At 48.8% G+C, this 15,812-nt stretch overlaps 1 protein-coding gene across 1 annotated transcript in view; it reads right to left on the reverse strand.

Moving 5' to 3' along the window:
• LOC122945394 (aldehyde oxidase-like) overlaps positions 1-15,812 on the reverse strand; it is a 186,771-nt gene that overhangs the window by 153,123 nt on the left and 17,836 nt on the right. The window contains exon 3 of the mRNA XM_044304465.1: positions 8,658-8,754. Within this exon, the coding sequence (XP_044160400.1) occupies positions 8,658-8,754 (97 nt within the window). The remainder of the gene's footprint in view (positions 1-8,657; positions 8,755-15,812) is intronic.

Genomic DNA, 15,812 nt, shown 5'->3' on the forward strand with positions numbered 1-15,812 from the left:
AACATACGGACGTCTGAATAGAGCCTTACAGGGGGGTGATCAATGACAGGGGGGTGATCAATGACAGGGGGGTGATCAGGGAGTCTATATGGGTGATCACCCCCCTGTCATTGATCACCCCCCTGTAAGGCTCCATTCAGACGTCCATATGTGTTTGGCGGATCCGATCCATGTATCCGTGGATCCGTAAAAATCATACGGACATCTGAATGGAGCCTTACAGGGGGGTGATCAATGACAGGGGGGTGATCAGGGAGTCTATATGGGGTGATCAGGGGTGATAAGGGGTTAATAAGGGGTTAATAAGTGACAGGGGGGATGTAGTGTAGTGGTGTTTGGTGCTACTTATTACTGAGCTGCCTGTGTCCTCTGGTGGTCGATCCAAGCAAAAGGGACCACCAGAGGACCAGGTAGCAGGTATATTAGACGCTATTATCAAAACAGCGTCTAATATACCTGTTAGGGGTTAAAAAAATCGCATCTCCAGCCTGCCAGCGAACGATCGCCGCTGGCAGGCTAGAGATCTACTCGCTTACCTTCCGATCCTGTGAGATGACGCATATACATGCGTGACTGTGCGCAGAGCTGCCGCCTCCGGAACGCGATCCTGCGTTAGGCGGTCCGGAGGTGGTTAAAGGGGCAGTCAATGTGAAAGTCACTGTTAAAGGGGCTTTCACTGTGAAAGTCACTGTTAAATGGGCAGTCACTGTGAAAGTCACTGTTAAAGGGGCAGCCACTGTGAAAGTCACTGTTAAAGGGGTGGTCACTGTTAAAAGAACCAGTCATTGTGAAAGTCACTGTTAAAGGGGCAGTCACTGGGAAAGTCACTGTTAAATGGGCGCTCATTGCTAAATGGGCGGTCACTGTGAAAGTCACTGTTAAACGGGCGGTCATTGTGAAAGTCACTGTTAAATGGGTGGTCACTGTGAAAGTCACTGTTAAAGGGGCGGTCACTGTTAAAGAAGCGGTCACTGTGAAAGTCGCTGCTTTTTTCTTGCCATAATACAAATTCTAACAGTCTATTCAATAGGACTATCTATTCAGGTGACTACCTCTTGAAGCTCATCAAGAGAATGCCAAGAGTGTGCAAAGCAGTAATCAAAGCAAAAGGTGGCTACTTTGAAGAACCTAAAATATGACATATTTTCAGTTGTTTCACACTTTTTTGTTATGTATGTAATTCCACATATGTTAATTCATAGTTTTGATGCCTTCAGTGTGAATCTACAATTTTCATAGTCATGAAAATAAAGAAAACTCTTTGAATGAGAAGGTGTGTCCAAACTTTTGGTCTGTACTGTATATGCATTCTAAAAGCGAAATGAAAAATAACAAGCATATTAACAATCATGAACATTGATTCCTAAATGAAATTAGGAACAACTAGAGGGCCGAGCGTACAAAAAATAGAGCTCAGCCAATTCCTCCCAAAATGCAAATACAAAAATACTGATCCCCCTAGGGGACAGAGGAGGTAAAACTTAACATTTAATGACGATAATGTTAAAATGACCGTGCTGTATCACAGTAGGAACCAACAAGAACATTAAATAGACAGCCCAGATTGGACCTAGACGAACATACACTGATTGGTGCCTGTATATATGTATAAAAATGAACAGTCTCACCCATCGATGGCTGTGCAGGTTAATGGTCGGACGGATATCCTTTATATACTGGAGATGAAAAGGATCCCAAAGATGGTGGTACCAATCAGGAACAATGCCAATGATGAACTTCAGTGTAGATAGGACACAGGAGAGTAAGTCCCTAATACACCCTGTCCAGGGGGAAGGGACAGAGAATACCCTGCCTATCTATACAAAGTACTTGCCGCACAAGGAGCGACCCCGTCCGGATACCGTTCCCTGTTCCCGGGCAGTATCCCTAGTACACCCTATTGGAGGTAAACTCCCGACGTGTCACGTTTCATTCCACATGAACTCATCAGGGGAGATGTGCAAACACAACAAAGAGCTTGCTTAGAAAAATAGGGGGATAAACATAGATAATGAAATGGCAGTGGTAGATACTTACACCAAAAATCAAGGTAATTCAGAATCCCTAGGGGAAAGCCAGGCCAGTTGTCATGGTCTTACCTCCTTGCTGTTCTCCTTCGTTTGACATGTGCTGGCGGCCATCTTGGTTTCTGGGTTTCTTGTAGCCTCCCACCCTGCGGCTCCTCCTTCCCACTGGGAGGAGCTGGATGCCTAGCTCATATATATAGGAGGTCTGTGGCTTCAGTTCCCTGCTTGGTCCTCCTGTGCTCACATGCTTCTAAGACTGCTGCTGCTTCTGGTTCCTGATCCTGGCTTCGTCTGACTACCCTGCTGATTCCTGATCCTGGCTTCGTCTGACTACCCTGTTGGTTCCTGATCCTGGCTTCATCTGACTACCCTTCTGGTTCCTGATCTCTGGTTTCGCAAGACCCTGCTTCGGTTTAGCCATCCGTTTGGACTTTTGCCTTACAGCTTTATTTTCAATAAAGCCTTCTTATTTCCACTCATCTCTTATTGTACGTCTGGTTCATGGTTCCATGACATTAGGACCAAGCCATGAATTCTGACGGTACAGGGCCATCCTCGCTACCTACGCTGGTTGCCAGACTTGATCAGCAGGATCACCTGTTGGGTCGGTTCGCTGTGGCGTTGCAAACCCTGCTTGAACGCACGGCTCATTTAGCTTCCGTTGCCGATGGGTCGGTTGTCGCTCCTGGGCCCGCTCCTACTGCCGCTCCGGTTGTTGCGCCAGAGTCTACCCCGACACCTGTTGCTGCGCCTGCGGTGTTTCGGGGTATGACCGGTTCTGCCCCCCTTCCACAGCGCTTTGGGGGAGAGCCAACTCAGTGCCGAGGTTTCCTTAACCAGGTGGGCATTTACTTCGAGTTGCTGCCACATGCCTTTCCTACTGAGAGATCAAAGGTGGGCTTCTTGATCTCGCTGCTCTCGGACAAGGCCTTGGCCTGGGCCAGCCCTTTATGGGAGAACAACAATCCGGTGGTTGCCGAGTTTTCCGGTTTTGTTGCTTCTCTTCGGAAGGTATTCGATGTGCCGACTCGTGCTGCCTCTGCTGCGAAGCTCCTTATGTCCATCAGACAGGGTTCACGATCCGTAGCTGAATACGCCATTGAGTTTCGTACCCTGGCAGCAGAGGTGGGCTGGAATAATGAGGCTCTGGTCGCTGCTTTCTCTCATGGTCTCTCGGATGCCTTGAAGGATGAGGTTGCAGCTAAGGACCTACCTGTGGAGCTCGAGTCTCTTATTTCTTTCCTGATTTTGATTGACACCAGACTCAGGGAGAGACCTTCGTTTCAGGAGAGCCTGCGGAGGCCTTCTAACAGATTGGCGCCTACGTTTGCTGTCCCACCCGTGCCTCCCTCTCCTCCCACGCCTCCTGGGGATGACTTGTCTGGGGGTGAACCCATGCAGCTGGGGTTTGCTCTCCTGTCCGAGGGGGAGAGGGTACTCCGGAGACGCGAGGGCCGATGCATGTACTGTGGTCTCGGTGGGCATTTTCGGTTGGCATGCCCGAACCGTCCGGGAACCGCTCGCACCTGAGATCCTGTCGGGGGCAGATCTTGGGTGGAGTCTCCTCGTCCCCGGTTTCCCGTGTTGACAAACCACTGATTACTGTTGTCCTCTCCTGGGTCGGGGGCTCGGTGACGACCCAGGCGTTGGTGGACTCTGGTGCTGGTGGTTTGTTCATTGATAGTGTGTTCGCTGCCGCCAATTCCATTCCTCTGCAGCCTCGAGATTCCCCACTGGCTCTTGAGGTGATAGACGGCAGACCCCTTCTGCCGCCACACGTGACTCATGAGACCCTTCCAGTGGGGATGGCCATTGGTGCCGTTCACAGAGAGTCGGTCTGTCTCCAGGTTATTTCGTCTCCACACTACTCGGTGGTCTTGGGGTATCCCTGGCTCCAGAAGCATAATCCGACTTTCGATTGGAAATCGGCCGAGATCCTCTCGTGGTCACCGCAGTGTGGGGCTAGTTGCATCCATGGGCCTGTCAATTTGCTGTGTACTTCCTCGGACTCTCTGTTGCCTCCTGAATACGAGGAGTACCGGGATGTATTCGATAAGGTGCGTGCGGTTGCCCTACCTCCGCACCGCCCATACGATTGTGCCATAGAGTTACAATCTGGTGCCGTTCCTCCTCGTGGCAAAGTCTATCCACTGTCGGTAGCGGAGAATGAGGCCATGGAGGAGTACGTGAGGGAGGCGCTTTCACGCGGACACATTCGCAAATCCTCGTCCCCGGCAGGGGCTGGATTTTTCTTTGTGAAAAAGAAGGGCGGTGAGTTGAGGCCTTGCATCGATTACAGGGGTCTCAATCGCATCACGATCAAGAACGCTTACCCGATATCCTTGATTTCCGAGCTGTTCGATCGCCTCAAAGGGGCCACGGTCTTTACCAAACTCGACCTGAGGGCGGCATATAACCTGGTAAGGATCAAGGCGGGCGATGAGTGGAAGACCGCGTTTAACACCAGGACCGGTCATTATGAATCCTTGGTTATGCCCTTTGGGTTGTGCAATGCGCCCGCAGTCTTCCAGGAATTCATCAACGATATTTTCCGTGACCTGTTGCAGCAGTGTGTGGTGGTCTATTTGGATGACATCTTGGTATATTCGGAATCCATGGAGGCCCACATTCTGGATGTCAGACGAGTGTTGCAACGGTTACCAGAGAACAAGCTGTTCGGTAAGCTTGAGAAATGCGAATTTCACCGATCCCAGGTAACCTTCTTAGGTTACATCATTTCCGCTGAGGGGTTCTCCATGGATCCTGAGAAGGTTTCGGCTGTCTTACAGTGGCCCCAGCCCAGTGGTCTTCGTGCCCTGCAGCGCTTTTTGGGCTTCGCCAATTATTATCGGAAGTTCATCAGGGACTTTTCCATGCTAGCCAAGCCTCTCACGGATCTGACCAGGAAGGGCAGTAATCCCCAGGTCTGGCCGCCCGAGGCCATCCTGAGCTTTTGAGGCTCTAAAGTCCGCCTTTGTGTCGGCTCCGATTCTGTCGCATCCCAACCCTGGGTTGCCGTTTGTCCTCGAGGTGGACGCGTCTGAGACGGGAGTAGGCGCCCTCCTGTCTCAGCGTAGAACACCAGAGGGTCCTCTGCTTCCTTGTGGGTTTTACTCCCGGAAACTGTCTTCCGCGGAGTGCAACTATCAGATTGGTGACAGGGAGTTATTGGCCATCGTGCAGGCACTTGCTCGAGGGCTCGGTGGTTCCGGTTCTCATCCTGACGGACCACAAGAATCTGACCTACCTCTCTGAGGCCAAGAGATTGACACCACGTCAGGCCAGATGGGCTCTGTTCTTGTCACGTTTTAATTACGTGGTCTCCTACCTACCCGGTTCCAAGAACATCAGAGCGGATGCCTTATCACGGCAGTACTCCGAGCTGTCCGGGGAGGAGTCGATTCCGACTTCGGTCATACCTCCGAATCAGATCCTGGCCGCCATTCGCACCAGCCTGACCTCTCCCCTGGGTGAGCAGATTTTGGCGGCTCAATCTGGTGCTCCCTCTGGGAGACCCAACGGCAGGTGTTTTGTGCCTGAGGAGTTGCGCACTCGGTTGTTGCGAACCTACCATAACTCCAAGGCCGCGGGGCATCCTGGAAAGAATCAGCTGTCCTGGGCTGTTTCACGTCTGTTCTGGTGGCCTTCTCTACGTTCCGACATCGCCGCATATGTAGCGGCATGCTCCGTTTGTGCCCAGAGTAAGTCCCCTTGGCACCTTCCGTTGGGCCTTTTGCAACCCATAGCCACCGGGGAGCGTCCATGGTCACACCTGGGGATGGATTTTATTGTGGACCTCCCTGCATCCCGAGGCCATACGGTCATTCTCATGATAGTGGATCGGTTTTCCAAAATGTGCCACTGTGTACCTCTCAAGAAGTTACCCTCTGCACAAGAGTTGGCCTCGATTTTTGCCAGGGAGGTCTTCCGGTTGCACGGTTTGCCCAAGGAGATTGTGTCGGATCGGGGGAGTCAGTTTGTGTCCAGGTTCTGGCGCGCCTTTTGCTCCCAGTTGGGGATTCATCTCTCTTTCTCATCGGCCTACCACCCTCAGTCCAATGGGGCCGCAGAACGATCCAATCAGGCCTTGGAGCAATTCCTTCGTTGCTATGTCTCCGATCACCAAGACAATTGGGTTGACCTCCTGCCTTGGGCTGAGTTTGCCAGGAACACGGCGGTGAACTCTTCCTCTGGGACGTCTCCCTTCATGGCCAATTATGGGTTCCAACCTGCCGTGTTACCGGAGGTATTCTCTCCCCAGGATATTCCGGCTGTGGAGGATCACCTTTCCGTCCTACGTGCTTCTTGGGTACAGATCCAGAGGTCCCTTGAGGTCTGTGCGCAGCGCCAGAGACTCCAGGCTGATCGCAGACGAGCGCCCGCTCCTTCCTACCAGGTCGGAGACCGCGTATGGTTGTCCACCCGCAACCTCGACCTTCGAGTGCCCACTCCCAAGCTGGCGCCTCGCTTTGTTGGTCCCTTCCGAGTGCTTCGCAGGGTAAACCCGGTAGCCTATGCCCTTGCGCTTCCTCCTGGCATGCGGATCTCCAACGTGTTTCATGTCTCCCTCTTGAAGCCACTGGTGTGTAATCGTTTCACTTCCTCGATTCCTCGGCCTCGTCCGGTCCAAGTGGGCAATCGTGAGGAGTATGAGGTGAGCAATATCCTGGATTCACGCCTGGTCCGCGGCCGGGTGCAGTTTTTGGTCCATTGGCGTGGTTATGGTCCAGAGGAGCGTTCCTGGGTTCCCTCCGCAGATGTCCATGCTCCTGCCTTGCTCCGAGCCTTCCACGCACGCTTCCCTCAGAAACCGTTCCTTATTCCGCGGAGGAGGGGCCCTTGAGGGGGAGGTACTGTCATGGTCTTACCTCCTTGCTGTTCTCCTTCGTTTGACATGTGCTGGCGGCCATCTTGGTTTCTGGGTTTCTTGTAGCCTCCCACCCTGCGGATCCTCCTTCCCACTGGGAGGAGCTGGATGCCTAGCTCATATATATAGGAGGTCTGTGGCTTCAGTTCCCTGCTTGGTCCTCCTGTGCTCACATGCTTCTAAGACTGCTGCTGCTTCTGGTTCCTGATCCTGGCTTCGTCTGACTACCCTGCTGATTCCTGATCCTGGCTTCGTCTGACTACCCTGTTGGTTCCTGATCCTGGCTTCATCTGACTACCCTTCTGGTTCCTGATCTCTGGTTTCGCAAGACCCTGCTTCGGTTTAGCCATCCGTTTGGACTTTTGCCTTACAGCTTTATTTTCAATAAAGCCTTCTTATTTCCACTCATCTCTTGTTGTACGTCTGGTTCATGGTTCCATGACACCAGTGGGACCCAGACCACCCAAAAACCACTAGTCACCAATATGCCAGCACGCCAGTGGGTAGTGACAACTTGGCCAACATATGCCAGAACACCAGTGGGCAGCGGCAGATTAGGCAACTATTAGGCAGAGTCAAAGTAGTAGGGCTGTCAGCAAGAGGAATTTAACTGCCAGCGCTTTTAAAGGCATACAAATTTGTGCCGCTCGTCCAGGACCGCCCTATCCCAGTCATGTGATGCAGGGTCATGCGGGTCACGTGACAGGTGGAACGCAGGCGGCGGACGCACCACACGCCAGCGCCGCGACCGCAGACCCGGACAGGGGCGGCAACACAAGGGAGCCGCGTACCCCTGTTAAAATGTCAGGTTTCTGTGCTGTAAGAAAATGAGACAAAAATAATTCATTTCAGAACTTTTTCCACCTAGCTGTGTTCAGAATTAAGCAATCACATTCAAAATCATGTTAACTAGGAGTCAGCATACACCTGCCATTATTTAAAGTGCCTCTGATTAACCCCAAATAAAGTTCAGCTGCTCTAGTTGGTCTTTCCTGAAATTTTCCTAGTCGCATCCCACAGCAAAAGCAATGGTCCTCAGAGAGCTTCCAAAGCATCAGAGGGATCTCATTGTTAAAAGGTATCAGTCTGGAGAAGGGTAAAAAAGAAAATATAGCGATCTGGACTTCTTTTTGTAGATCTACTTCTGTATTACTGAAGATAATAGTTCAAGATAATAGTGATAGATTGCCTTAAACCCCACAATCCACATACAGAATCCCAACATTTACCGCAGATACAGCTGTCTTTAGGCTAACAACACAACACATTGGGGGTCATTTACTAAGACCGGAGTTTCTACGCTGGTCTTTTATTCCCTTTTTACCCTGGCTTTGCTGCCAGAAGATGGGCATAATTTATTATGGGGTGTGTGGCTCATAATTAATTAGACGCACTTTCAACAGTCTGTGCACCTGGAAGAAAAACTTTTTTTCACCAACACATATGCTTTCCAGGCGAAAATGTTGGTAAATTTGTCAGAGCGATGCCACTCCCTGGACATTTCTAAGTGTCGAACGTGTTGCAAAAAAATTGAAAAGGGGGTCGTGTGACATTTTTAGGCCAAAATATTTGTGTTTGTATACCTTCCTGTCTATGAATAATTACAAGGGGCAGTTATATTTTAGCGTTACAATGGCTTCAAGTAACAAGACGGTCATCTAACCAAACGCTTTTTTTAATATTCCACCACTAGGTGTCTCCACCTTACTATAACTTGAAGAGATATGCAATATCTGTTCCTAATGCATTAGAAAATTGGATACAGGATCTTCTTGGAAACAGGATGGATATGAGATACCATCACGGTACAGGATCCGCAGCCTCCTTCCCCACACCCATATTTGGTACCTGTCAGATGCACTGGAAAAAACGGTCAAGGAATAATTTCTGTTGCATTGTAAACAGCAATACATTATTTCTATGTTATTCCAAAGGGTAATCCATGCTTAAAGTGGCAGTATATTGATACATGGCATTTTAAATAGGGCATAATTCTGTGCTAAAAACATGGACTGTGCTAAAACACAGATGTGTTAATAGACACATTAAAATGAATAGGTACTTGTGCTGTGCATGCAGAACACGGACAGCACACGTCCATGAATCACTGACTTGTGAATAGGCTTAAAGTGGTTTTCGGAGATTTTTAAAATGATGACCTATCCTCCCGATAGGTTATCAGTATTTGATCAGTGAGGGTCTGACACCTGGGACTCCTGCTGATCAGCTGTTAATGAAGGCACTGTCTAGAAATGAGCAAATTTTTTAAAATTCGATTTGCCGGTTTGCCGAATTTTTCTGGAAAAATTTGGTTCAATCCGAATATATTTGCGGAGAATTACGTTAAAAACTACTATTTTCTGGCTGCTGAGAGCCTTTATAGTGGTGTAGAACACTGTGCCTTGTAGTAACACGCATAGGGAGTCTGCTTTGGAAATGAAATAATACTGTGAGCCCGTATGACATGCAGATGACAGGCGTCACTCTTAGAATTACTGCACACTTCACTTATTAGGGCAGTCACGGGGCCAAAACTGACCAAATAAGTATGAACTCAGCCTTACAGGTCGATGTTAGCGTGAAGAAGAATTGCACTGCTTTTACACTGTCGCCAGCTGATTCCACATAGATGTCTACAGAACCTGTTCTATTAAACGCTTATACAAGTAGAGCCCCCCGACAGAGTGGAGAGGGTGGCAGCAGTAAGTTTGTGTTGACATCACTGATTACTTTGCCCTTCCTCTGATCCGTCAGAACAATCACCAACAAAAAATGGATCCTGTCTGTGGAGCATACGCCTTCACTCGGTCAGCATTTGCTCAATAAATCATTAGTATTGCTAATGCAAAAAAAAAAAAAACAGGAGTGGATGTAAAACAGAGATGACACATGAATGGAATCTTTGCATGTCTTCTGTGTTTTGTACCCACTCCTGCTTTTGGCTACCAAATCATAAGCCAATTCTGATTGGACCATACAGGCCTTACAGCTTCTACACAGACAGGATCTGTTGTGCGTCTCAGTTTTCCTTCCTTCTGACAGATCAGAAGAAAGGTCAAATAAATCATGATGTCAGTCAGGCCGAAAGTCAAAATAGTGGCCCAGTCATGACATATTGATGAGGTGGAAGCAGCATCAGGATACCACAGAGTGGCAAGGTTACATAGTGTGAATATGGCAGTAGCATCAGGAGACCGCAGAGTGGCAAGGTGACATAGTGTGGAGATGACAGCAGCAGCAGGAGGATACCACAGAGTGGCAAGGTGACATAGTGCGGATATGGCAGCAGCATCAGGAGACCACAGAGTGGCAAGGTAACATAGTGTGGAGATGGCTGTAGCAGCAGCAGCATCAGGATACCAAGCGTCCAACAAGGTGGAGAGACAGAAGTCATCCATCTGCTGAATGGTGACAATTCGACTGTCACTACGCAAGCAAGTGAGCATGCATCGGGCCATTTGCGCAAGTGACTTGGAGGGACTCCCTGCCTCCATCTCTACTGCATACTGCCACGGTGTGTCTGGGTCTTCTGTATCGTCTTCCTCATCACCCTGTAGCTCCTCTGGCTGCTCCTGCTCCTCTTCTCCTGTCACCTGAGTAGAAAAAACACCCATTTGGCTACACATTGCCTGTGCTCCAATGTCCTCCTCCCCCTCCTCTTCCAGTTCACTTCCCCCACAGAGCTCATGTGGCCTTGAGATCTAGGCGCCACATCTCCAGTCCCCTGACCAGCCATTGTTACCAGCATCTGTTCCAGGACATGAAGCAGTGGAATGACGTAGGGCCTTAGCAAACGATAGGTGTCACGCATGAGCTGCCACTGTCTGACATCAAAGTTACAGAGGGGAGTACTCCTATCCGCTTGCATCATCAAGAAATCATTGATGGCCTTTCTCTGTTCGTATTTTTGATACAACATATGGAGGGTGGAATTCCAATGGGTAGAAACATCACATATCAGCCTATGTTGGGGGATGCCGTTCTGCCACTGCAGCTCAAGGAGGGTGTGCTTTGCCGTGTACGAGTGGCTGAAGTGCATGCAAAGTTTCCTGGCCATTTTTAGGATGTCTTGCAGATGGGTGGTAGACATCAGGAACTGCTTGACAACCAGATTGAACATGTGTGTGTGGCGGATGGTGTTGCAGAAAGCTGGAACTTATAAATAAACATCCGACTGGCTTGATCCCAAACTAAGGAGCATATGGGTGCGCCCTATAAAACCCCTAGAGCTCTCCCTGACTGCTATGCCCATGCAAAGGTCTTTATGGTAGACGATTGCATGCCCACGTACCTAATACTATGTGACACCTGAAAACCCTATAATAGTGAGGGGACACGACCACCGGCTCCCTGCAGTTAATACGGACAGAGTCAGGGTCACCTAGAATCAAGATAGCAAGGAAACACAAATAACGGAAACAGACTTATCTGAGGAATCAGCAGAAGCAGCATCCAGCAGTGAACAACTCATCCAGGAAGAAGTATAAACCGCAAAGTGAGGCAGTATGGGAGGGAATATAAAGGGAGACAATTAGTGTAAATAGGTGACAGCTGGGAGAAGGAAAGGAGATGACAAAGTGAAACCAAAACAAAGAACGACATGCAAGAGGTAGAGAAGAACGTCTAACAGACCTTCTCACAGACCTGGCAGTGACAGTACCCCTCCCTCTACGGGTGGACTCCGGACACTCAGAGCCCACCTTCTCAGGATGAGACCTATGGAAAGCCTTGATGAGACGAGTGGCCTTAATGTCCGCCACTGGGACCCACATCCTCTCCTCAGGACCATAACCCTCCCAATGAACGAGGTGCTGGAGAGAACTTCAAAATTACCATCAACAACAATCGGAGGAGGAGGCAAAGAGGAGGGTACAGTGGGTTGGACATAAGGTTTTAATAGGGACCTGTGAAAAACATTATGGATGTTCCAAGTCTAAGGAAGATCAAGACGGAAGGCAACGGGATTGATGACGGACAAGATCTTGTAAGGCCTAATAAACTTAGGACCCAACTTCCAGGAGGGAACCTTCAGTTTGATATTCTTTGTAGACAACCACACCAGATCACCCACATTCAGGTCCGGACCAGGCACACGTCTCTTATCCGCCACACGCTTATATCTCTCACTTATCCTCTTCAGATTACCCTGAATCTTTTGCCAAATAAATGACAAAGACGAGGAAAATCTCTCCTTATCAGGTAAACCAGAAGACCCCTCTCCAGAGAATGTCCCAAACTGCGGATGAAACCCATATGCACCAAAAAATGGTGACTTATTAGAGGACTCCTGGCGACGGTTATTTAAAGCAAACTCAGCAAGGGACAAAAAAGAACACCAATCCTCCTGATTCTCCACCACAAAACAGCGCAGATATGTCTCAAGATTCTGATTGACGCGTTCGGTCTGACCATTCGACTGCGGGTGAAAAGCAGAAGAGAACGACAACCGAACCCCCAAGTGAGAACAGAAGGTCTTCCAGAATCTGGAAACAGATTGCGTGTCCCTATCAGAAACAATGTCTGAAGGAATGCCACGCAATTTAACAATGTGATCAACAAACGCTTGGGCCAGCGTCTTAGCATTGGGTAACCCAGGAAAGGGAATGAAATGCGCCATTTTACTAAAACGGTCCACTACTACCAGAATCACAGTCTTCCCCAAGGAACGAGGCAGGTCCGTAATGAAGTCCATGGACAGATGCGTCCAAGGACGCAAAGGAATGGGTAACAGGAGGAGAGAACCCGATGGCCGTGAATGGCATGAGCGCAGGTCTTGCAGGCTGCCACAAAACCCTCAACCGTCTTACGAAGAGCCGGCCACCAGAATTTCTGAGCAATGAGATCCACTGTGGCATTGCTCCCCGGATGCCCAGCAAGGACAGTATCGTGGTGCTCCTTAAAAACCTTGTGTCGTAAAGCGAGAGGCACAAACAACCTCCCAGGGGGACAAAGATCAGGAGCCTCTGCCTGGGCTGCCTGAACCTCTGCCTCCAAATCAGGATAAAGAGCAGAGACGACCACCCCATCAGCCAAAATGGGACCCGGGTCTTCAAAGTCCCCCCCTCCGAGAAAACAACGTGACAGGGCATCCGCCTTCACATTTTTAACCCCAGGGCGGAACGTAACAACAAAATTAAACCTAGAAAAGAACAAAGACCATCTGGCCTGTCTCGGGTTCAGACGCTTGGCCGATTCCAAGTAGGCCAGATTCTTATGGTCTGTAAAAACGGTAATAGGGTGTCTGGCTCCCTCTAACCAATGGCGCCATTCCTCAAAAGCTAATTTGATGGCCAACAACTCCCTATCTCCCACATCATAATTTAGCTCTGCAGAGGAGAGTTTCCTTGAGAAAAAGGCACACGGTCGCTATTTGGCAGGAGAGGGACCCTGAGATAAGACCGCACCCACAACAAATAAAAGTAGAGAGACATCAGGTAGTACCAAAATGGGAGCGGATGCAAAACTCTCTTTGATACTAGAAAAGGTTTTAGGCGCATCTACCGACCACGAAGAAAAATCTACTCCCCTTTTAGTCATATCAGTGAGTGGCTTAACAACAGAGGAATAATTCTAAATAAACTTTCTGTAATAATTGGCAAAACCCAAAAACCGCATCAACGCCTTCTGATTCTCAGGAAGCTCCCAATCAAGCACATCGCTGACCTTCTCAGGGTCCATGCGAAAACCAGAAGCGGAGAGAAGAAAACCAAGAAATTGAATCTCCGAAGCCGCAAACACACATTTTTTCAGTTTAGCGTACAATTTATTATCCTGCAGAATCAGCAAGACCTGACATAGGTGGTCTTGATGAGTCTTGAAATCAGGAGAAAAAATCTAAATGTAATCCAGATACACCAGTACAAATTTCCCCATTAAATGATGAAAAATGCTGTTCACAAAATGTTGGAAGACGGCTGGAGCATTCATCAAACCAAAGGGCATAACCAAATTCTCGACATGACCCTCAGGGTACCCTCAGGGTATTGTATGCCCCTCTTAAATCCAACTTAGAAAAAACCTTAGCCCCAACAATCTGGTTAAACAGGTACGGGATCAGAGGAAGTGGATATGGGTCACGAATCGGGATACAGTTCAGCTCCCTGAAATCCAGACAAGGTCTTAAAGAACCATCTTTTTTCTTAACAAAAAAAACTCCAGCGGCAACAGGTGACTTCGAGGGTCGGATGTGTCCCTTTCTCAGGCTCTCAGAGATATAAGCACGCATAGTGACCCTTTCAGGTTGGGAGAGATTGTATAAACGAGATTTTGGCAGTTTGGCGCCTGGGATGAGATTAATAGGGCAGTCATACTCCCGGCAACTCCTGGACACCACTCTCGGAAAACACATCCGAAAATTCAGAGAGAAAAGATGGCACAGTCTTGGTAGAAACCCCTGAAAGAGACGCCGTGAGGCAATTCTCTCTGCAAAACTCACTCCAACCATTTATTTGCCTTGCTTGCCAATCAATGGTGGGGTTATGTTTAGTGAGCCAGGGTAGCCCCAACACTAGAGGAGTAGGTAATCCGCTTAAGACAAAACATGACATATCCTCAACATGAGCGTCACTCACAGTCAAACGGATATTGTGAACTATGCCCTTTAACAATCTTTGAGAAAGTGGATAGCAAAAACAGGTACATCCTTTTTCAAAGTGCATCCCTGGAAACCATGTGTTATTGCAAATAGATTTTCAATGAGGTTGACAGCTGCTCCACTATCTACAAAAATCTCACGAACAATGTTCTTGCTGTCTAGCACCACCCTGGCAGGTAGGAGAAAATGGGAACTACAAGTAAATGGCGAACCTTAAATTTCTGCATAAACCTTGCCAATAGTAGCAAATAGAAAGTTTTTAGATGATTTTTTTCTTTTAGTTTTTCTTTTATTACCCTCAGAAAACTCCATGAATCTCCTAGAGGGGAAAACATTAGCCAAATGATTTATACCCCCACAACAGAAACAAACCCTCCTCTGAAAGCTGAATCCTCTACTATCAGAGGCAAGAAAACTCAGCTGCATGGCCTCCTCCTCAGAGGGGATTGAGAGAGACTGAGACCCCTGCGCACTGATTGAGACAGCCCCACTGTCCTTGGACTGAATATGACAGGAAGGAGTAGTCTTCTCTCTCTCTCTAAGACGCCTGTCAATACGAACAGCTAGAGACATGGCAGATTCTAACGAGGCTGGTCTCTCATGAAAAGCAAATGCATCTTTCAATCTTTCCGAAAGACCGTGGCAAAATTGACTTCGGAGTGCAGCATCATTCCAACCAGCATCAGCTGCCCATCTCCGAAATTCTGAACAATATACTGTATCTCTGCGGACTGTTTACCCTGGCATAAAAGACGCAGTTTAGATTCACCCAGAGCAAGACGATCTGGGTCATCATATATCTGCCCCAGGGCTACAAAAAGTTCATCCACCGATCGGAGGGGCTGTGCCCGACCGGCAGCGAAAAGGCCCAAGACTGAGCGTTATCCCTGAGCAGCGAGATGATGATCCCCACCCTCTGCTCCTCATCACTAGAGGAATGAGGAAGTAGGCACAAAAATGGAGTTTGCAAGCCTCTCTAAAGCGAACAAACTTCTCACTACCCCCGGAGAACGTATCCGGAAGCGAGATCTTAGGCTCGGAACAAACTCCATGAATGCCAGCAGACACAGTTTTACGGAGATCTGCTACCTCCAGCGAAAAAGACCTTGCATGCGGTCAATCGAGGCTGAAACCGAATCCATGCTTAAGACGGTTATGGCGGTTTATAATGTCATGGATGGTGTTGCAGAAATCTGGAACTTATAAATAAACATCCGACTGGCTTGATCCCAAACTAAGGAGCATATGGGTGAGCCCTATAAAACCCCTAGAGCTCCCCCTGACTGCTATGCCCATGCAAAGGTCTTTATGGTAGACAATTGCA

Source organism: Bufo gargarizans, chromosome 8 (genome assembly GCF_014858855.1).
Source record: "Bufo gargarizans isolate SCDJY-AF-19 chromosome 8, ASM1485885v1, whole genome shotgun sequence".
NCBI lineage: Eukaryota > Metazoa > Chordata > Amphibia > Anura > Bufonidae > Bufo > Bufo gargarizans.